General features: G+C 42.3%; 2 protein-coding genes across 3 annotated transcripts; one reads left to right on the plus strand and one right to left on the minus strand.

Annotated features, from left to right (window-relative positions):
• The first annotated feature begins 1,193 nt into the window (after nt 1-1,193).
• Nucleotides 1,194-17,972, plus strand: supt20 (SPT20 homolog, SAGA complex component). 2 transcript variants are annotated; one of them, XM_030438631.1, is made up of 24 exons: nt 1,194-1,335; nt 1,862-1,957; nt 2,149-2,184; nt 2,322-2,447; nt 3,464-3,590; nt 3,691-3,794; nt 4,825-4,941; nt 5,045-5,098; nt 5,331-5,470; nt 5,659-5,815; nt 6,634-6,690; nt 6,831-6,908; nt 8,886-9,055; nt 9,148-9,180; nt 9,268-9,379; nt 9,561-9,666; nt 10,213-10,368; nt 10,811-11,123; nt 11,211-11,326; nt 11,827-11,882; nt 12,287-12,397; nt 13,618-13,708; nt 14,398-14,486; nt 16,936-17,972. In XM_030438631.1, the coding sequence occupies exons 2-24, from the start codon at nt 1,955-1,957 to the stop codon at nt 17,080-17,082; spliced, it is 2,499 nt and encodes an 832-aa protein (XP_030294491.1). In that variant the 5' UTR covers nt 1,194-1,335; nt 1,862-1,954; the 3' UTR covers nt 17,083-17,972. The 2 variants fall into 2 exon arrangements, with proteins under 2 accessions (XP_030294491.1, XP_030294492.1); XM_030438632.1 differs by lacking the exon at nt 14,398-14,486 and having other exon boundaries at nt 1,195-1,335.
• Nucleotides 17,882-21,016, minus strand: exosc8 (exosome component 8). The gene is made up of 11 exons (XM_030438633.1): nt 20,926-21,016; nt 20,539-20,575; nt 20,369-20,432; nt 20,209-20,282; nt 20,077-20,122; nt 19,594-19,699; nt 19,461-19,506; nt 19,279-19,375; nt 18,932-19,046; nt 18,729-18,835; nt 17,882-18,108 (listed from the first exon to the last, which is right to left on the minus strand). The coding sequence occupies exons 1-11, from the start codon at nt 20,940-20,942 to the stop codon at nt 17,990-17,992; spliced, it is 828 nt and encodes a 275-aa protein (XP_030294493.1). The 5' UTR covers nt 20,943-21,016; the 3' UTR covers nt 17,882-17,989.
• Between the last annotated feature and the right edge of the window lie 168 nt (nt 21,017-21,184).

Genomic DNA, 21,184 nt, shown 5'->3' on the forward strand with positions numbered 1-21,184 from the left:
AAGACATTCGTGAAAAATATAAATTCCACCAAAATCCAATAAAAGCAGGGGTGTCTCATTCAACCAATACCAGAGGAAATTTTGGCAGTGATTTCGAGTCGATGGGTCAAATGACCTGGAGGCTATTGGAAAAAAAACACATGACCCCATAAAAATGAATGGGATGGATCATAGGCGAAATCTGACCAGTGAAATGTAACCAAATGTGTACCTGTGACAGAGTAAGGCATCAGGAAGAAGATGCAAAGACAATGATGAACTAACCTATGAAGGAATTGATTTGATGTTAGGTCAACGATCAGAATCATATAAATAGAGTTTATTCATTTTGGATAAAATGATGTTTCGGGCCATTTGGATACCACTGGTACCCACTTTTGGTGACACTTATTCAAAGGTTTCACATAGTTGGACTTAGGCTTAGAGGCAGTAAATTGACTTCTGTCAGTGACTGAGGGTTAGACCTATACAATCAAAATATATGAGAAAATATAGAAACAATGAAGTACTATAATATGCAAAAAAGTACTATATACAATAAAATGCTTAAGTGGTTATGAAATAAAATAAGTATTGAGGTAAATAAAATAAAATGCTGAGGCATCATGGAATAAAGGTAAGTGGAACAATAACATTTTGATATCACAATTTGGATATTGCCCAAGCCTATACAGAGACACAACAATGTGTTGTAGTTAGTGTGAACAAACTGACACATGGTAAACTTAGAGTAATCAGAATCAGAATCAGAAATCCTTTAATGTCCCGCAGATGGGGAAATTTGTTTCAATCCAGGTTTATGATCAAGACCTGTATCTGCAACTGCTTCTCCATTACTAAGAACTATAATGTGTGTGTTAGTTAACTTACCTTGTTGTTGTTGTTGTTGTTGTTGTTGTTGTTGTTGTTGTTTTGCTATCATCAACTGCTATCATAATTTACGCTAACAGTAAAATATATTGATTTGTTTGGCCTAATGGCCTCAGTTCAGAAGCAGTTTCAAACTGTTGCTGAGAAGTTGTGGCAGAAAATGAGCTGAACATAGTGTAGAAATATGTACATCCTCCTAGAGAAAGAGTCCGGCCTGTTATTTCACAGACACAGCGTGCAGAAAGTTGTCTCCATCCAGCAGCCATCCATCAAGTATCAGTAGTAAAGTAGGCACTTTAGCGTGGCTCCGCCCACCTCTGCCGAAAACCGGAAGTTTAGCTGTTGTTGTCACACTGGAAGAAAATGGCTGCTGCTCCGACTTTTTTTCAATGAAGACACCGATATTTCAATTTCATTTCGTTTTCTCGGATCGGAGCTACAGTCGACCGCTATGCAATCCAGAAGGCAAGTCCACCCTGCTCGCCGACATTGACGTCGCTCTGTCGCCCTGCGTCTCGGGCGACGTAACATCGTTAGCGTTGCTGGTAACTTACAGCTTGCCCACTAGGAACAAGCTAGCATGCTAACGTTAGCCGCGTTAGCCTCAACGGTCAGGCATCAACGAGCTTGTTGCTATTCAGCCACTCTCTCCGCTGGGGCTCGCAGTCACTGGAGTTCACTAACCCGCGCCACACAGCTCTATCGACTCCGAGGCGCGCCGTGCATTTGTTTAACTTGCAGGCGCGTTTGAGATATAAGCTGAGGATGAGACAACTTGGACGAAACTGTTTGGCTCGTCAGTCTTCTTAGCTGTTTTGTGTGTGGCACCTTGACTGAGTGCCAGCCAGCCTGTTTGGCATCGGCGCCTCTCCCGATAACCCGCCAGCCACACGGAGCATCTGCATCTGTGTTCATTTGTGTGTCATCTTGTGTTTTTCCTTTGGGCCGTGCTGCTCGCAGTAACGCTTTCGTCTGCTGTGTCGCCGTGCAGGGTGTGAATGGTCACTATAAGAAGGTGACAGTGTGGGGCAGAAAGGACAGCATCGTCTACCGTCACTCGCCTTGCAGCTGGCGGTGGACCACAATGGTGAGTTCACTCTCTTTGAGGTCATGCATCTCTGCATATGTGGTATATGTTCACAGTGAAGTTTTATATGAGGTAAAGAATCCAACCAGAATCCTCACTAGGGATTTGCACAGCGTGATCTATTCTGTCTCTAATGTTGGAGGTCCCCATCGTGACTGATCTATCTCATGTTCTGCTCTCATTCCCCAAAGCAACAAGTTTTGGAATATGCATTGGATCGAGCCGAGGTAAAAAAATAAATTTAAAAAAGCTGGCATTTCAATCGTATGTGTTGCAGGAAGATGAATGAATCACTTGTTCTCACATGTACACCTGTGCAATATGTCTATACATGCAATAATACAGTGTGTCATCTGTCATTCAGTACATTGTTGAAAGTGCTCGACAGCGACCAGCCAAAAGACGAATCTCATCCGGCGGGAGGAAGAGTTTGTATCAGAAGCTCTATGAGCTGTACATGGAGGAATGTGAGAAGGAGCCAGAGTTAAAGGTTTGTGTTGTTATGCAACTTGACCCTCATTTATGACTTGATAATTACCGGTGTGCAGACAAATTCAGAGCAATCCAGTCTGCAGGAATGTGTAGTAAGAATTAGGTCTGTGGGATGGAACGGTTTTGAAACAGTGCATGTCTTTTTTTTTTTTTTTTTTATAACTAATGGGTTCAGAACATTGTGTGCAATCCAGCTCCTGCATTGTTTATTGTTCATTTACTGCAGTGGACAACTAAAATTGTCTAGATCTATTTGTTATTTGGGTAATACTGTCAAAATTCCTGCATAAAATTGGTGCTAAATTAACCCTAGACTCTGCCCAAACCATAAACTGTAAAAACTGCATATCAACAGTGAGAGTGTAAGATCCACGTCCACCAAAGTCTTAAAAGCAGTCACTTCTGCTTTCTATTCTAATCAATAGAATTTTTATTTCTAGAGCCCAAAATCGCAATCACGTTGCCTCAATTGGCTTTACAATCCGTACAGTGAACGTCATCGTCTGTCCTTAGACCCTCGATTCAATTGAGGAAAACTTGCCATGTTGATGGAAAAAAAAGACCCTTTTAACTGGGTTAAAAAAAAAAACAAGGGAAGAAACCCCAGGAAAAGCCACAGAGGGATCCCTCTCCCAGGACGGACAGACATGCAATAGATGTCTTGTGTGCAGAAAAGAGCAACAAATCACAGTTTACAAGTTGCATTCACAGAATATCTGATACAAATTATATTATTATTCTAATCATTTCTTTAAAAAAAATCTAACATAGGCCAACATATATGTGCACTGGCAAATCATACATTTAATTTTACAAAACAACCCTCATCTGTTCAGTTTTCCTTTATTCAAGCATGTTAAACCACTACCTTACAGCTTAAACTCAAAGTAAATGTGGGTGGTAAGCTACTTGCATCGAGTTGGCATGGTTATAGCCATGCGAGATTTCTGTTGCTGTTAATATCAAGGATTTGTATCTTTCGTGCACTTTATTTGTTTGTTGTTTTTCCTGAAGAATTTGAGGAGAAATGTGAATCTACTGGAGAAGCTGGTGTCTCAGGAGTCCGTGTCATGTCTGGTGGTCAACTTGTACCCTGGGAATGAAGGCTACTCTTTAATGCTCAGGGGCAAAAATGGATCTGGTAAGAGGAGACGATTAAGCAAATACCAGCGCAACCCGGTTCTAAACTGTGCACCACAATAGTCTTATCTGCAGCATTCTTACCTTGTTTCGCTTCCTAGATTCTGAAACCATCCGTCTGCCATATGAAGAAGGAGAACTGCTGGAGTACCTAGATGCCGAGGAGCTGCCTCCAATTCTGGTGGATCTCTTGGAGAAATCACAGGTTTGTGTGCACATATTTAAATGTACAGAAGTACACATGTGCTCACATAAATGATTAAGAAGAATTTGATGTGTTTTTCTTTTGTTTTAACATTTTATTGAGATTGGAGTCAAACATACACAAATCCTTAATATTAGAAGTTATAAGAGAACATACAAATATAATATAGAGATAACTCTGGAATATATAAAACTAAAACAAACCCCAGTCTGCTTTTAAGATTTCCAGAAAATAGCGTGAGAGTAAATGCAAGGGTGTATTCCTACCCAGCCTATTTGGAGCATTTTTTTAAAACCTGGAGCATTTTTAACCCAGAGGTCCGGTTCCTTTAAGAATATGCAAAAACAGCAATCCCACTTGGATGCAGAGCAAAACAGACGGGGCTGAGAACGCCTAGAGAGGGTGGTATTGGCTCGCTTCCACTCGAAATCTGGCAATATTGTTGATTGTTTGCAGTCAGAACTTAATCAACCCCCCCCCCATCCAAATAAACTGGCTTGTGCATTTTTCTGATGATTAAACAAAATTGAATCAAGTTTACCAGATGCATCATGCAATAGTTGTTGGTATGCACACATTCAAGCCCATCCCCGGTGGCAGACGCTTGGACTTCTGTTGCTTGATAATGAAAAAGAAAAAGAGGAAGAGGGGGCAGCATTGACGGAAAATCTCTTGGAAAATTTCTAACCAGTGAGAGAACAGCGTGCCCTCACATGGCACTTGTTAACAACTTTGGAGGACTTCTGAATTTTGACATGCAAATAAACCACGGGACAATTGTATCAAAATTGTCCCTGAATCTGAGCACAGCCAACAAACTGCAAGTCTGAAATTAGTTAAAAGTGATTTGAATGTGAGTTTACGGTATTGCATGCGCCAGTCATGTTAGGAATGTATGTCTTAAATGTATAAAGAGAACAGGATTATATTCTACTATATTTATATTCTCATCAGTTGTTTCTTCTTTGTTAGTAATCTCCCTTTTTGTATCGTGTGTTGGGTGACATCCTCCACTTGCAATGTTTCTCAGGTGAACATCTTCCACTGTGGCTGTGTAATAGTAGAGGTGAGAGACTACAGGCAGTCTGGTAATACCAAGATGCCCACCTATCAGAGCAGACACATCCTGCTGCGGCCAACCATGCAGGTAAACCATTGGAGAACCTCTCATTATGCAAGCTAATGAGAAGACTTGATGCCATTTGCGCAAGTTTGTTCTGACCTGGAATTGTGGTCGTTTTGCCCTGTAGACTCTGATCTGTGATGTCCATGCCATGACCAGTGACCACCACAAGTGGACACAGGTAAAGTATCATGTTTTCTAGCTTATATATTTAGATACTGCACCGCTTTTGCAGCAAATTTAAATTATATTAAAGTGCTATTTTTTTGGAGTGTAATACATCAACATTGCTTCAGCTAATACAGATTATCTTGACCATAATAGTAGACAATCCTTGCTTGTGTGTCTTGAGTCCTTTTAGCTGCAGCACATTGCGCAAGTGTTCTCTGTAGCATCTGTGTCTCTTTCCTTAGGACGACAAATTGCAGCTGGAGAGTCAGTTGATTTTGGCCACAGCTGAACCTCTGTGCCTGGATCCCTCCATTTCTGTCACCTGCACAGCCAACCGCCTGCTCTACAACAAACAGAAAATGAACACTCGCTCCATGAAACGGTACTGAATCCACTCAAATACTCTCCAGTCAGCTTACTTTGAATTTAGTCATGCCAGGGAGAAAAAAAAAAATCATTCATGAATGTTTTTCTTAAGATGTCAAAATAAAAGCTTTGTTACCGTGAATGAGTCAGTGAATGAAGCAAAGCCTTAGATCATTTCAAGACGGTTCTTTTTTTGCATTGTAGGTGTTTCAAGAGGCACTCTAGAGCTGCACTGAACAGGCAGCAGGAGCTGTCCCATCTGCCCATGCCACCGCAGCTACGACTCTACGACTACCTACAGAGGAGGAAGGAGAGGAAACCTGCTCCTGTCATAGACCTGAAGATCTCAAAGATCGGAAACGTAAGTAGTCAACATACCAATGTGTTAATAAGATGAAAAAAACAAAGGTGGCACAGGCTAGAAAATGTGTGTCCTGTGCATGGTAAAATCAGGATTCCAGTTTTTGATCAATATTTTGAGGGCAGACAGAAAAGGGCACAGAGCATGATGGAAAAAGTGACGACAAAAATTATTACGCAAAAGAGCTTTCTAATGTGATCAGTGAACAGATACCAACAGGTGGGTCACATGACATGGCAGCTAAAAGATATTAATATAAATGGAAGGAGCACTAAAATCCATTAGAAGGAGGCGTGTCTTATATGCCCAGTCAAATAAAACAAGGATAGTATCAGTTTTGACTCAATGTTTTGCAGCGGGAAACTCTTGAAATAACTGCAGTTATTTTCAATTCAAATATTTCTGCACTATAAATGTATCACTGATTAGCAATCAAAACAGGCATTCTACAGGAGATCAAATAGAAATAAAAAACGAAAACAATTTGCCCGTTTGTCCACCCACCTGTCTATCTATAAAAACATTAATCACACTGAAATGAGACCTGAAACTTGCCTCCCACGATTGTGTTCAGCCAAGTTAAAAATGTGTTCTATTTTTCTTTCATGCATTTCGTTAAAATGATAGGTCAGAACACGCTGTTTTTTTTTCATTTCTGCCTCTTTTCCATTTATTGTTTACTACTGTTCAGGAAAAAAACCTCTTAACCCACTTTAGTATAGGTCACTGAATGCTGTCACAGTTCTCTCTCACTGTTTTTTTGCTCATACCGCTTTATGTTTTTCTCTGCCGTTTGTCCCGGCTGTCATCGCCTGCAGTGTGTTGACATGTGGAAGCAGAGCAACTGCCAACTAACCATACCGAAGGAAATTGATGTAAGTAGCTCAACTGCTCCTCTGTAACACTGTTACTCACAAACTGGAGCCAGCACCACTTGACACCCACTCAACTCTAATCCAGCGGTTATATTGTAGGGCATAACACAACGAATGGACTTGTTTGTGTGTTGCTCTAGGTGGAAAAGTATGCTGTGGTGGAGAAGTCTCTGCAGTTGGAGGACTCTCAGCCAACTACTGTGATCTGGCCTCCTGAGGTAAGTCTGACATGAGCCTTAACACTCACAACACATGATACAGATCAATGATGGCTATTTGCTCTTAGTAACAAGCAGGGGTAGGTATTAGTGTAATTATTTAATCCTACATAGATAACAAATGGGACCTTGTTGCCAGCTTCCATTGTGCAAATGATCGCACAGCCTCTTAGTCAGAAAATAAGTGATTAACTTTTAAAAAAAACACATTTTTGATGAACCACAAAAATGTCTTCTATGTGGAACATTTTTGAATTTCAGACATGCCTCTGCTGCTCTGGAAAAAAAAGAGAGAGACCATTCTTGTCTGCACACAGACCGTGTCAGGGTCATTGTTTCTGTCTATAAATGGTGCTGGACTCTTTTTCGCATATTTCCAGTGTACTTCATCCCAGTCAGTGAGACAAAGGCTCATATTTTCTGGGTGCTAGAATGTAAAACAGGTGGTGTCATGCACAGGCTAGTCCCAAGGCAAGGCCAGTCCACCCCCAAATTATGAATACTTAGTTTTCCTCTTGGAGGCCAAATCTGAAGCTTAATTCACCTATTGTGTTGTATTTTATTGTACTGTTGAGATGCACAATGGTGCTAGGATTCCTGGTAGGCTCTCATTTGGATTGTTTAGGTGTGAGTTGCACAGTTCTTGAGATATCTGCCATAGAGATCTCTGACTTTTCCCAAATATAACGGAACTAGATGGCACTCGATTTGTGGTGCTCAAAGCATCAAACAGGGTTCGTACGGGTGCTTGAAATCCTTGAAAGTGCTTGAATTTCAATGTTGTGTTTTCAAGGTCTGAAAAGTGCTTGGATTTTAGTTTAAGTGCTTGACATTATAACTCTGTGTCTTGGCAACACTGGGATCAGACTGGATAGTTTGCTTATTACAAGCAGAAATAAAATCAGTGTTTGTGTTTACCATCACACATGCAGCCTGGTAGCAATAGAGAAGGATGGCTGAGGACAAGGTGAATTTGATGCAATTTGGACTGATGACACGTTCAATATTAATAAACTTTGATGAATAAGCAAACAGCTTATAAAAGTTTATGTCAAAAAAGAAAATTACAGGGTGATCTCAGGTCTCTCTTTGTCTCGCTGCAAATGTACCTAAAGAACGCCAAGTGGCTTCCCTTTTTTTGGATAAACTTTGTGTTCTCCTTTAATTTCTTAAGTTTTTGCTATTATGAAACATCATTTTAGAAGTTTACAGCATAATACAATGTACATAATTGTGATAAAAAGTAAAAATAAATAATCATGAGTATATATATTCCTGTAGATATGTATTTTACCCCAGCGATAAGGTGCTGGAAAATTTTGTAAATGACCCTTAAAAGTGCTTGAAAAGTGCTTGAATTTGACCTTGAAAAATGTGTACGAACCCTGATCAAAGAAATACATTTGAAAATCTCAACAGCAATGTCTCTTTTCTTGTTTGTTGTGAGCAGAACTGTTTTCTTTCTACTGACCTATGCCAGCTAAATGTATCACTGGGCAGAACAAAACTGGATCTACTCATGGATGAGAGGATATAAATATTTATGGCCTCATTTTCCACTAGTCTGTAACCTTAGCTAGCTTGTTAAGCTTTTTTAGCCCATCTTTTCATCCTCTTCCTTTTCTGACTGCATCTCGTATTGCTTTCTTTGATATTGACTAAAGTGAAAAAAATATTAATGGAGCCCACGTTAGCAATACTTTTCCAGCGGTCTGTTTAGACATGTACTGCCGCAGCTCTATAACATTTCTCGCTACGGGAGCCAAAAACAAAAGTCATTACACAGTTAACCATTAATAGATAAATACTTTTGAAAAACATGCTAATTTTGCAAGGAAAAGCTCAATGAAAGTACATATCTATGTTTCAAAGTTGGCAAACGCAGTGAGTCTGTAAAGGATGCTAAAAACATGACACCACTAAGCTCGACGCTGCATGCTCTTCCATTCAGCTGTCTTTGTTCACTTTGTTGCACAGGAAGTTGTGGATGACTACACATTTGAGTGTGAAGTCGGGGGCCAAGCCCAGAGGACCAAGGTGTCTATCTTCCAGTCGATGGGAGACCCACTGGTGTATGGGAAGATCTACTGTGCTAAAGAACCAAAAGCGGAGGAGGACAGCACAGACCTAAAGCTCATACATCCACCGTAAGGACGATCCGTGAGACAAATTCAGCATCCACAACTTAATTTGAGAAAATGCTGCTCTGAATTCACGGTCTCTTTTGTCTCGTTCACAGCTTCCTCATAGGTTCAAAGATCGACGCAGACCGGTGAGTCACCAATCCTTTGACACACGCAGTTTTTTATGGCGTTGGAGAGCATGGAGAATACATTTTTGTGTAATGTCTGTTTTATAGGTTTCTTACTCAGTACAAAGGAGTGTATGAGAGAGACGTAAAGTGTCAGGTCAAGATGTCCCATAACTCAGGCAGCGTGGGACAGGGGCCTCCCTCCCCCAGCAAAGATGAGGTGAGTACTGCCTGGCATAGATGGAGGTAAAGATGTTTTGAATGATTGGGGAGGCTTCATCTTAATCCTTTTTGATATTTCTTTCCTTAATAAAATGAACGTTTATTTTTAGAGTTAAGTATATTAAGCCTAATGAGCACACAGATGGTGGCTAACAAACTCCGCTAAATGTCATCTGCAGGGTGATGGTATTTCTCCACTGGTCCAGACGTCTGTTTTAGGAAAAGGGGTGAAGCACAGACCCCCTCCTATCAAACTGCCTTCAGGATCAGGAGGCAGCTCCTCAGGTACACCTCGCAAAAACGAAGCATGAACATGTTGTGCGCCTACAGGATTTCTAAGAGAAGTATTTAGAAAGCAATCAGAGAAAGAAGGGGAAAGGGTTAAAAGGAAATCTCCCGCTATTGCCATCTATGGTCTAATATTTCAGAACTGAAGGACCCAAATTCACACCCTGTCGCGTGGGCTTAGTTTGAAGGAATTCTGGAGATTGTAGACAATTATAAACCAAAGTGGACAAGACAGGTTGGTGGAAAACGAGTGCGACCGAGCCATAAATGGCAACATAAACAGACTCCTGGACATCATCAAACATTATAGTTTAATTAAGTCTAGCAGCATCATAACTGTCAGAGGTGGGTTTTTCCTTTCATGGCTAGCATTAAGACTGCTGGGCGATACCGAGGTCAGGTACAGGCGAAGGATCACATCGAGGGGCAAACTATATATTTTCGCATCTACCATTTGTTGTTTAGCTATACTGCTGCCTGTTTTTGATGATTAAAAGATTGCAGTACGAATCTCAACCCCTCTCTTTCTTTTTTATAAATTAGGTAATCCATATAGTTCACAAACCACCAGTGGTCTACTCAAGTGTCCTACGCCCCCTCCAGCCAAAAGCCAGTCTCTGAACAGGAAGCACTCCATGGAGCTGGGCCAGGTGGGCCTGCTGTCGCCTGCCTCCCTCTCTCCTATGGGCTCCACACAGAGTGAGTACAGCCGAGTCTGACTAACTATTGGGCTGCTCGATTTCATCAGTCACATTAGTGGGAATGAGTTGTACTGGAACAACTTACATCAGCTCTTCTCGAGCCTCAAGTTTTCCAGATCTTGGTTTTGATTTTGATTTTTTTGGCACAGTATGAAAAATTAACTGAACAAGGTTCCAGGTCTTAATAAATAGGAAAGAGAGATGTGTCCAGAACGTGTCAAGCACATTGCATCAATATGAGCACATTTCCCTGTAGCCTTGTGTGTTCTACCATTTAGCATCCATTTAGCCATTTAATCACCTAACCAAGTCCCAAATTGATAAAATGAGCATAAATTGTCATCATGTTAACATGTTCCTTACAAATCGTAATCACCTGCTAAAAGGTAAGGGGAAAAAAATAATGAATTTGTACGTTTTGTCCCGTTTTGGCACTTTAGGATCGGGGACTCCGAAGCCATCCACGCCCACACCCACCAACACGCCATGCTCGACCCCACACCCCGCCGACCCACTCTCCGCTCCTCTGTCTGTGACCCCCACCCCCTCAGACCCGCCCATGCTTCAAAGCCAGTCACAGCCTGCCCTCCTCACGCCCTTCGCCCAGCAACAGCTGGCCCTGAGCCAGCCCCTGCCCGTCATGACCATTCCCCTGCCCACCATGGGAACGTCCATCACCACGGGAACCACCTCGTCGCAGGTCATGGCCAACCCGGCCGGGCTCAATTTCATCAACGTGGTCAGCTCCGTGTGGTAAGCGAATCTTTTGTAATGCTGGACTGTTATTTGCTGGTCACGGTCACTTTTTCCTGACCATCCGGTACTGTTGTGCCTGTGTAGCAGTCCTCAGACCTTGATGAGCGGATCCAACCCCATGCTGGGTCCAGGTCTTAACCTGAGTGGAATCCTGCCACCTGGAGGGCTGATGCCCACCATGCAGTCAGCAGCACAGACTGGTAAGAGACTGCCAATTACTGTGACTGGTGTGGAGTCAAATGACTAACGCCTAATTCATGTTTTTCCGATACTGAGATACAAGAGCATATGCACAGGTCCCATACCACGTAATTTATTGACTGCTCCAGGAATCCGACAAATTAACATCTTCATTGTTTCAGCTCTTTTACCCCCAAATTTCAAGACTCAGCTCAGCCTCCCTAAGGAAAAACTTCCAAAAAGTTGTATTATTTAAAGAGAGACCATGAGAAGCAATTCAAAGAAAGAAACTGGCTGGGTGTTTTTCAGTGGGGGAAAAAGACATTTGCACAAATAAACAGAAATTTGTAATGGAAATAGAAAGCACAAGAGGTTTCCAGTGCACAGTAATGGTGCGATTAAATAATGTAAGTTCAAATCCAGTATATCTAATAAAAAACACATAAGCTCATATAGAAAGGAAAAATCTCTGTCCATATTATTCTGTCTGCTGACTATAACTGTGTGGTTTGTGTTGCAGGGAGTCCTTTTGGCCTGAACAGCAGCGCTGCGTTGAGACCACTGAACCTACTACAGGTATGACTCTGCAGTAGTCAGTCTGTTTAACACCGTCAGTAGCATGCACTGCGTCTTTGTTCGACTCGTCCTGATCCTGCACCTGTGTTAACACACCCCAAATAGCAGTGAGCTGTGTGTGTGAAACAGCTGCACAGCTCAGATTCCTCACACTTCCTTTTTCCTGATGACCCTTTATCAAGTAGTTATATTTTGATATTCTTATGGTGGCAATGGTCGCGTTACCTTGTGTTGTTCGATTGCTGTGTTAATTCTCCCGTTTACCTCTCCTCATGTCCCCTTGTGCATCCTCCCCCCCACCTGTCATCTCTCCATCTCCAACCCTTCCTTCGTCCTCATCTCCTCCTCGTCTGTTACGCCCCCTGCTTTTTGTTTGTTGCTGGGTTTGTGTTTTACATCTCCAGATCCCCACTGGTCCTCTCATCTTTAACTCTCTGCAGCAGCAGCAGCTGTCACAGTTCTCCCCACAGCAGAGTCAGTCGGCTACTTCCAGTCCTCAACAGCAGGGGGAGACGGTGAGACACACGCACAGTCTCAAGAACCATATTAATATAATTTGATGGTGATTCGTACATTCAGTAGTCGGAGCAGCAACGAAGGAACATTACAAATAATGCTGGACTAAATCTGTTTTTGGAGTTTAATAATGCAGTAACAAAAACGTAACTATGAACTCTCCAGAGAACTACATCTGGAATAAAATGTAACACGTTTTGAAGTATTCAGAGGTCACAAAAGCACAGAAATCTGTCACTATAACTTATCAAATAAACTGACCATCTTATCCTAATCAGGAAAAAAAAAAAATACAGGACCACTGTGACAGAGAGTCATTTAACAGTCATTACAGACTTCGCAACACTTTATGCAACACTATGCTTTATGACCTGTTAGTGTCCAGAAGTCCAAAAGGAAGATATTGCTGTAATAAAAAAATAAATGGTTGGGCAGGGATGTATGGTCAATGACCAAAGTGTATTGGCAAATATGACTTTCGGAAATTAATTTGAACATTTCTCCGGTGACCCAGTCAAAGCCCAGACTTACAGGAAAATCAATCACCTCATAACAGTCGAGTGACTGAACACTCAGATAAAATGATCCAAAATCAGCATCAGCTTTTCAAACCAATTTTTAAAGCAACATTTTGGAAATTGCGATTTTGTGCAATTTGGCGCCCCCCACAGTTTCTGAGTGCAACTGATGTGAATACAAACCCCAGGTATGTCAGATGTAATGTAGGTGCTGACTACAAGCAAAACTCATTCTGTCAGAACGGTCTCATGTGTTGTTGATGAAGGTTCTCAGTCATCGAGATCATTCTAATTCTTATTCTTATATCGTAGGCAACTGGAATTGTTTCGGTGTTTGAAGCTGATCCACCGTTCATCCAAGAGGCTTATTTAGTTCTGAAGAACTTAATTCTTATAGTGTTATTTGTCTTTGTGCCTCTGATTATGTGCAAATCTTATGTTGTTCTAAATAAATGCCTGTTTACTTGAAGGAAAAAGGGTTGAGGTCTTTAAACAGAGCAAATTAATATGATTGCACAAATAAGCAGGAGCAATGTCAGAGTTTTATTTTAAGCCTTTTATTATACATTTTTACAACTTGTTTTTGTGCTATAAATCTTCACTGTAAACATTTCTACTCACAGTCCAAGCATTTTGTGATGGCAGTGAACAGGTGTGTGATGACCTCACCGTCTTGTGTTACCTTCGACCTGTCCTTGCAGGGCGACCAGGGGACAGATCAAAGTTTAGGAAACCAGCAAACGGCGGTCATCAACCTTGGAGTCGGAGGCTTCATGTCTCCACAGGCAGCAGGTACGACCCTCCCACACACACACACACACATGCACACACACACGCCTTCACACAAATACACATTAAATCCACACAATGTTCTCTTAAACATTTCTCTTTGTTCAGTCCATTAACCAAACAAACTGACACCATGCCACTAACTGGTACTAATACAAGAAGATTTACTAATGTGTTCATTATTGTAATGACTGTACATTAGTTCTCTGTCAATGATCATTTTACTGTAGTTAGCCATTGTTCCTCTCAGTGGAGCATGTAACAACTGACAGGAGAGACTCAACTTCCCCTTCTTCTCTGCTGCATTCTTCTTTTTTTTTTCCTCCTCTGTTTTTTGCCCCCGTCCTTATTTCTTTCCCACCTGCACTTTCTCCCTGTCCTCCTGCTCACTCACACCTTTCCACCCTCGTTCATACTATTTGCGCTTAATCCACTTTAAAATGCCCACGCACACGGTCGTTTACCTGTGCTCTTTGCCTCTTTCTTTCATTTCATGTCTTTCCCTGTGTGCTGAAACTCCACTTCCACCCCCCCCCCCCCCTCAAATGCCTCAATATCCCCCCTTTTTCCTCCATGTGCCTTTTTTCTCTTCATACTTCACTGCGTTCCTTCTTCTGCTTCCCTCCCTCTGGCCGTCACATCCCTCCCTCTGGGGCTCCCTCTCTCCCTCCTCCTACCCCCCTCCCCCGTAGTGCTGTCCCAGTTGGGCTGTGGGCTGGACGGGTCTGGGCCCCCGCTGCCTTCTCCAAGGCTTCAGCAGCAGCACCAGCCACAGATCCAAGTAATACAGCAACTTTAACATCTACATGCACACATACATGTCTGTAGGCCACTGAGACTAGATTTAATTAGCCAACCCTCCATGCTTTTATCTAGCAGGCAGGTGTTGTGCTATATTAACTCAATAATACACTTTAGTAAAGTCTTAAAAAGATAGGAACATCTTTACACACATAAGTTTAGTGTTTTTATCAGACCTGGGTCACATTTCAGAATCAGTGTCTGAAATACTGAAAGCGTACATACATCTAAAATAAAATGTAAAAGTTGTAAAAATTGTAAAAAAAATAATAACAATAATAATAAATAAATAAAGGCATTAAAGATGCAATATGTAAGAATTGGCCACCTGCTGAACTCATACTCCCAGCAAGTTGTGGCAGCACATCACCAAGTAGCTGCTGCTAACTGTATTCTGTTCGTGACTGTAGCTACTGTAAGCTGGTCAGCCCAGTTAGCTGTGCAGCTAGCCAGAGTGCTGGTGTTTACACAGCTGGTGCGGGACCTTTGGGCTGCTGGAAGAAAGAGGTTTTCAGGCCCGTGGCTAGCTGGTTAGCATGCAAACTTCAGTAGATACCTCTGCAACATCATACATAGACATCTTTGACCTAACATCAAACTTTAATCTATAAATGTTTTAGATTAAGATTATACATATTGCATATTGTGCCTTTAAACTATAACATATGGCAACTCTCACATTTCATTAATAAATGAGAAAATATACTTACGAAAAAACTTACGAAAGTATATATATATATATATATATATATATATATATATATATATACTTTCGTAAGTTTTTTTTTAAACAAGTTGTTAGGACTTCCGTAAGCATCTGATGTCACAACTATACAGTCACCAACCACAGCTGCACAGCCAGCAGCCTGCTCAGGCCTGTGAGAATTGACCAATCAGAGCAGGAGAAAAAGGCCGTAAAGACACAGTCACTCAAACGGAGCATTCAGAAAGAGGGAAAATAAAGCTGCTGCAGCAATAGACTTTATTGATGAAGTAATGTGTTATTTGAACATTTAAGCATGTAAACAGCCTTTAATAGAATACAAAAAAGCACTTTGCATAGGATTGTCTACTGTACATCACAGAATAAAAATGGATTTTATCAGAAGCTGAATTTCAGCCAGTTTCTTTAAATTTGGCACAAACGTCCACTTGGACTCCACCACTAATTAGATTTTGGTGGTCAGAGTCAAAGGGCAAGGTCATTGCTACCTAAATAAAAATGGCATTCTGGGCCATTACTCATCAATTCATATGATAATCACAACAACATTTGACACAAATGTCTAAAAGGATGCATGATGGCATTTTATGATGTGATGACATTTTCTATCCAAAAGGGCAGAGGTCAACTTCACTGCGACGGCATGATGTTATACAAAAAGAAATTCTGAAATCAGCCTCTTGACTGGTATGCAGAGGCATACAACCAAGAGGCAGGAAGTCTAGTCTTAAATTTAGCTGTCTATGTACAGAAAATAATCATAAATGAAATCCGAGAATATATTCCATATGCTTCTTTTTAAGTTGTATAAATATATATGAATAGTTGTGGTTGAAACTGTATCACCCCAGGTCTGATTTTTCATCAAGAAACCTTGTGGAATTTTATTTTTCTCTGTTGTAGATCCACACCATTCTCTCCATCTTGTGTTGTATGTTTGGTTAACATGTTGTCTGACAAAGATCACAGCAGTCCCAGTACTTCCAGCAGCCACACACACACACCCACACACCCACACACCAGAGCTTGCACCACTTCCAATGGCAGCAACTAACAGCGTGTCGAAACTGGGAGGCATGTTTTGGTGACAGGATCTGAAATATTGTCCAAGGCTACACACACTGTTTAACTGTTGCTGACTGCGTCTTGACAGATCAGAAATAACAGGCTGTCACACTGTAAGCATGAATCCTGAGGTGTTAGGAGATTCAAAAGAAGTGTTGTGCCCAGTTGAAGTTGCTGACTTACTCCGAGCAGAAAGCGCGGTTGCTAAGCTGCATGTGTGTTTCGTGCCAGGACCACAGCCGATGATTTGTCTCCAGAACGCCACTGGTGCTGCTTGACTGTATCCTGCCTCACTCCCCAACACACCCCCAACCTGCCCTCGATCTATATCTCCTCCTCCTCTTTCTCCTCCTCCACCCTCCCCTCTGCATCCCATTAACCACTCTCCTGTGTTTCTCTGCACACTCCTCTTGTACGTCGTACCAGGCTTAAGTTCAGCTTCACTAACCCATGCCACGTCTGTAGATACATCTGGATTCCAAGTTTCAGTCAGTCTGCTCAACTCTTTTATTAACCGCGCCGCAGACGCTTAGACATCTTAGCTCCAACTGACAAAAACATGCATTATGTTGCTTGTGCCAACACCAAAAATCCCCTCTGATGTGTTTTGTTTCTCATCTTTTTCTTCTGCACCGGACAGTTGCAATTCTTACAGCACCAAATGCAGCAGCAGCAAATGGCTATGGGGGCAGCAGCTCCTCAGGGGGGAGCGCCACAGCCGCATACCGCCAGCCAGCCAAGAAGTAAAAGGAAGAGGAGCCTGCCACAGCCCCTCCCAAAGTCATGACAGACTGAAATCACACTAAGAACCACCCCCACCCCACCCCGCCCCACCCCAGCTACACAAGGACGTGAATGATCCATACTGTGCTCTTTGTCTGCCTCACTGTGGAGACTGCGGACAAAAAAAAAACAAACTTTCTGTGTCCTTTCTGTGTGTCTTTTTCTAGCTGACAAATTTGTATGTACTGGTTGTCAGAGGTTTTGGAGAACCAAAACTGTGTCCGCCATAGAGGATGGGGTTTTTTTTTAGAACAGGGAGCCCTACGCCCTACACTTAAAAGAACCTTTAGTGATATTTTTTGAGACGAAACAAGAAAAAAAGAAACGGTTCTCGTAGACACATCGCCCCCTTCAGGAAGGCCCGCCGTGGACCAGGAGGATCGTGAATGCACATTCTCAGAGGATTCCCCCTCGTGAGCCCGACTCTGCTCGGTCGACCCGGTAGAAACTGCCCTTTAAGCACGGATCACAGCTGAGCTTATCGACACCAAATCCTCCACAGTAACTGTTACATGTGAAAATGCAAATCTGATCTCGGAGCAGTGCCTGGGGGCAGCTCTCTACCTCTCAGTCTGTCGGGAGTCTTCTCTTTTCCGTCACAGGGCTCAACCGGGGGACTCAAGATCAACATGCAAGACTGTGTACCTGCTTTTGTACAGCACATTTTGAAAAAAGGCATTTTCCTTTTAATGAGTTCAGGAGACATGAGCGTGTTCTTACGAGACATCAACCGAGTGTGTGTGAGTGTGTGTGTGTGAGTGTGTGAGACATTTCTGGACACTGAGAAATAATTTTTTAAGCAGTCTTTGTCAGCAGTTTTATTGTTATTAAAAAAAAAAAAAGAATATATATTGACAGTGGAAAATACAGCTTTTAGATAAAAAAAAAAAAAAAGCGTTGTCTGAGGCTCTTTATTGTGCCGTCTTTACACTACGTGTGACTTTATCAATGAGTTTCTGGATCTCTCTCTGCCGCGCTGTTGCTCTGCTGATACACTCCTGCAGCTTTTCTCCCGACAGCGACGTTCCACCTGAGCCAGGGGGAAAGATCGTAAGCTTCAGTGTCGTTTGTTTTCTTTTCCATTCAACCCCATACATCAGTTTATATAATTAGTTTCGATCGCTCACATGCCTCAGGGGCTCCAGTCCTGCACAGTTTATTATTTACGGTTGTAACAGGGACTGAAGTCCTCATTCTTCTAGTGAGAGGACTTGACATTGGAGTAAAGGTTGATTCTGTCTCACTTCCTTTACAATTCTCAACTGTGCTGCGTTACACATGCACGTTCCCTGTTTAGGAACATTATGAAAATCAAGATGAGTTCAATTTCTGTTTTGACCACCTCAAATTCAAGTGCACCCAAGGATTTTAGGACTTACATAGACACAAGACTAAATAAGACATTAAATCAAGCCAAAAAGCTTCAGTATACTACTGAATTGCAAGACAAACAGGAGCGATTGCAAAAACAAAATTACAACCTTTGTATTCTTCAAAAAATACTAGAAGCTAGATCGGTTTATTCAGCCCTGTATTTCTGACAATGGGGAGTTCTTAATGTTCTTTCCTTTGTGAAGTCTGACAAATTGATCTCACACAGTGTCTAAAGTCACACGGGGAGGCAAAATCATTACAGGCTGTGTGTCTGACCTGGTTTATGTACAGTGCAGAGTCTATCTTCCTCGTCCGTCACCACAGTGAGCTGAGCGGTCTTCAGGCTCTCCTCCTCGGCCGTGGGGTCTACGATCAGTATGGAGCTGCGTGGAGAGCACGTCAGGGTTACAAAAGAGGCGCGTCGCACAGAATGCAGTTTGGTTTTTTTTTTATCCTGAGCTGGACGATCGTTCACTTACTCATCAAAGACGCAGAAAGAGGCGCTGACTGGATGTTTGTGAATATGCAGCCCACGTGTCTTTGCTAAGTTCACCTCTGGTGTCTCTGTGCTGATGGTGACCTCTGGGAGTTTTGCTGTGGGGAGCAGAGAAACTGAAGTCAGTGTGGTAGATTTCTTTGTGGAGAGCAGAAAGAATAGCCTTACTGAAAGTGGATGTATGCACTATGGAACAATAATGTATTATCAGGCAGGGAATGAGTACTGATCGATCATAGGAAAAAAAACACAGTATATTGCTACAAAAACAAATAATTGCAGGGTTTTCATTTCCGTTTCTGTAAGAGTGATCGCTGTAACATCACATACTGTTCTTCAGGGCAGCCAGCAGGGCAATGGTACAAGCGTCCAACAGGTTCCCGTCGTAGTCGAGACACATCAGGTCGCAGTAGAGCACCCAGCAGAGCTACAACCAGAACCAGCAGAATCAGGACCCACAATGGGTACAGCAATCCAACGGGATCAGTGGACGAGCGCGAGTCCGCACTTACCTTTCCTCTTTCGATGCACAGGTCCTCCGTTTGTATCACTTCAGAGCTGCAACACCAACATGAACATAACACAGTTAACACACAGCCGATGCTGCTGCGAGATGGAAACAATGTATATTAAAGTCTCTCGAACCTTTCGATTACATCGGCCACAAACTGGCTGGCGGCCTGCGCCTGCTCGCTTGGTGGTCCCGGCCGAAAGCGAGAGGAACACAGAGGAGGCAGGTCCACGTTGGGCACTGAGCAGGGACGGAGAGAGCACTGCAGTCAGTCTGTGTTTGTCTATTAAGCTGCTGCATCACCATAAAGCAGCATCCCTGACACAACACTTGTATATATAATCACTTTCACTCAACAGAATGGCATCCATAGATAAAAAATACAATCAAAGTAGATTAATCTTATTAGATTTGTTAGTAGTATTACCTCGTTAATATTGTAAATATTAAAATTCTGCTGGGAGTTTGGATTTCTTCTCCAAAACTACACAGTGCTCATTTAAGATCTGTTAAATTACATTATAACAAGAACAGAGGGAAAGGGGGTGGGGAAAGTACAAATCCTCCTGGTGTACTTTGCTTCAAATCTACACTTGAGACCTTCATAGTGTACTCACCGATGTAACCTTTCCCAGGGGCCTCCACTGTGGGGTTTGTCAGCTCCTGCACGTGAACAAACACAAGAAATCGGGGAATATTTTTTAAGCCCATGGTCCAGACTCTTACCGGCTGTGTTCACAATCACTTACCGCTTTGATCCCACAGATGACCGTTGTGTTTCCAACCTTCACCAGGGCCGAGCCGTCTGCTGTGGATATGGACCCTGGACAAGAGAGGACGACCTCATTGTAGACTTACAGAGGAGAGCAGGGTGATGAATGTAAAGTGCGGGTCAGTACTGTGTCTCACCTATGTTCAGGGTCGTGGTCCTGAACTCTGACAGCTCCCTGCCATCAGGGCGACAGTTTTCTTTCTGGTGAGAGGAAAATATGAAATGGGTGACAAGCGGGACATCGTTACTCATTAATTACTCAACCACGGGGTGAATGTGGGCAATTATTCAGTTTTTCATCACTGACCAGGAAGCTCCTGTGGTACTCCAGAGGCTCAGCAGTCCTGGAGGGGGAACAAGTTCACAATGAAAGAAGGAAGAGACGAGGAGCTGCTGGTTTACAGTCTCAAACTAACATTCAGTGGTTAGTTAGCGGTGATGTGAGTATTCGCCTGTTATTCAGTGACAAACAGGACAGTGAGGTGTTTCTGTAACCAGCAGTCAAAGTAACGGGACGTGTAAATAGGCAAACATCGTCAGGACACAAAAGTCTGACAGCTCGCTGTCAAGAATTCAAATTTACTTCCCAAAATTCAGCTCATCAACAGACCTGACGACAAATCAGTTCATGGCTGACAATACAATGTATAACACGTATTATTTTCGCTGTAATAGCTACACTTCTCAGCCTTACTTGAAACCAGCCGCCATGATGTTTTGATTTTGACCACGTGGGTTTGGTGTACGTACTACGGCAGCCGGTAAGAGGACGCACGACAGGAAACGAGTGCGATTTTTTTCCCTAGACAGGCTCTTATTCACACGCTACAACGGATATATAACCCTACGCTGTAAATAACATCAGATAGTATAAATATCCATTAAAGAACTGATTCATTTTTTTTAACAATTTGATAAAAAAAATATATTTTACTATTTACTATATTTTATAT

The sequence above is a fragment of the Sparus aurata genome, chromosome 13 (assembly GCF_900880675.1).
Source record: "Sparus aurata chromosome 13, fSpaAur1.1, whole genome shotgun sequence".
NCBI classification, from domain to species: Eukaryota; Metazoa; Chordata; class Actinopteri; order Spariformes; family Sparidae; genus Sparus; species Sparus aurata.

Bases quoted from the DNA above. Each gene is read 5' to 3' on its own strand.
- exosc8 (XM_030438633.1), bottom strand. The intron at 20,283-20,368 runs GTGAGACACAGT...TCTCTTGTCCAG, and splicing joins GACCACGACCCTGAACATAG to GGTCCATATCCACAGCAGAC. The intron at 19,507-19,593 runs GTTCGAGAGACT...TTGGTGTTGCAG, and splicing joins GTGGCCGATGTAATCGAAAG to CTCTGAAGTGATACAAACGG.
- supt20 (XM_030438631.1), top strand. The intron at 9,380-9,560 runs GTGAGTACTGCC...TGTCATCTGCAG, and splicing joins CCTCCCCCAGCAAAGATGAG to GGTGATGGTATTTCTCCACT. The intron at 9,667-10,212 runs GTACACCTCGCA...TTTATAAATTAG, and splicing joins ATCAGGAGGCAGCTCCTCAG to GTAATCCATATAGTTCACAA.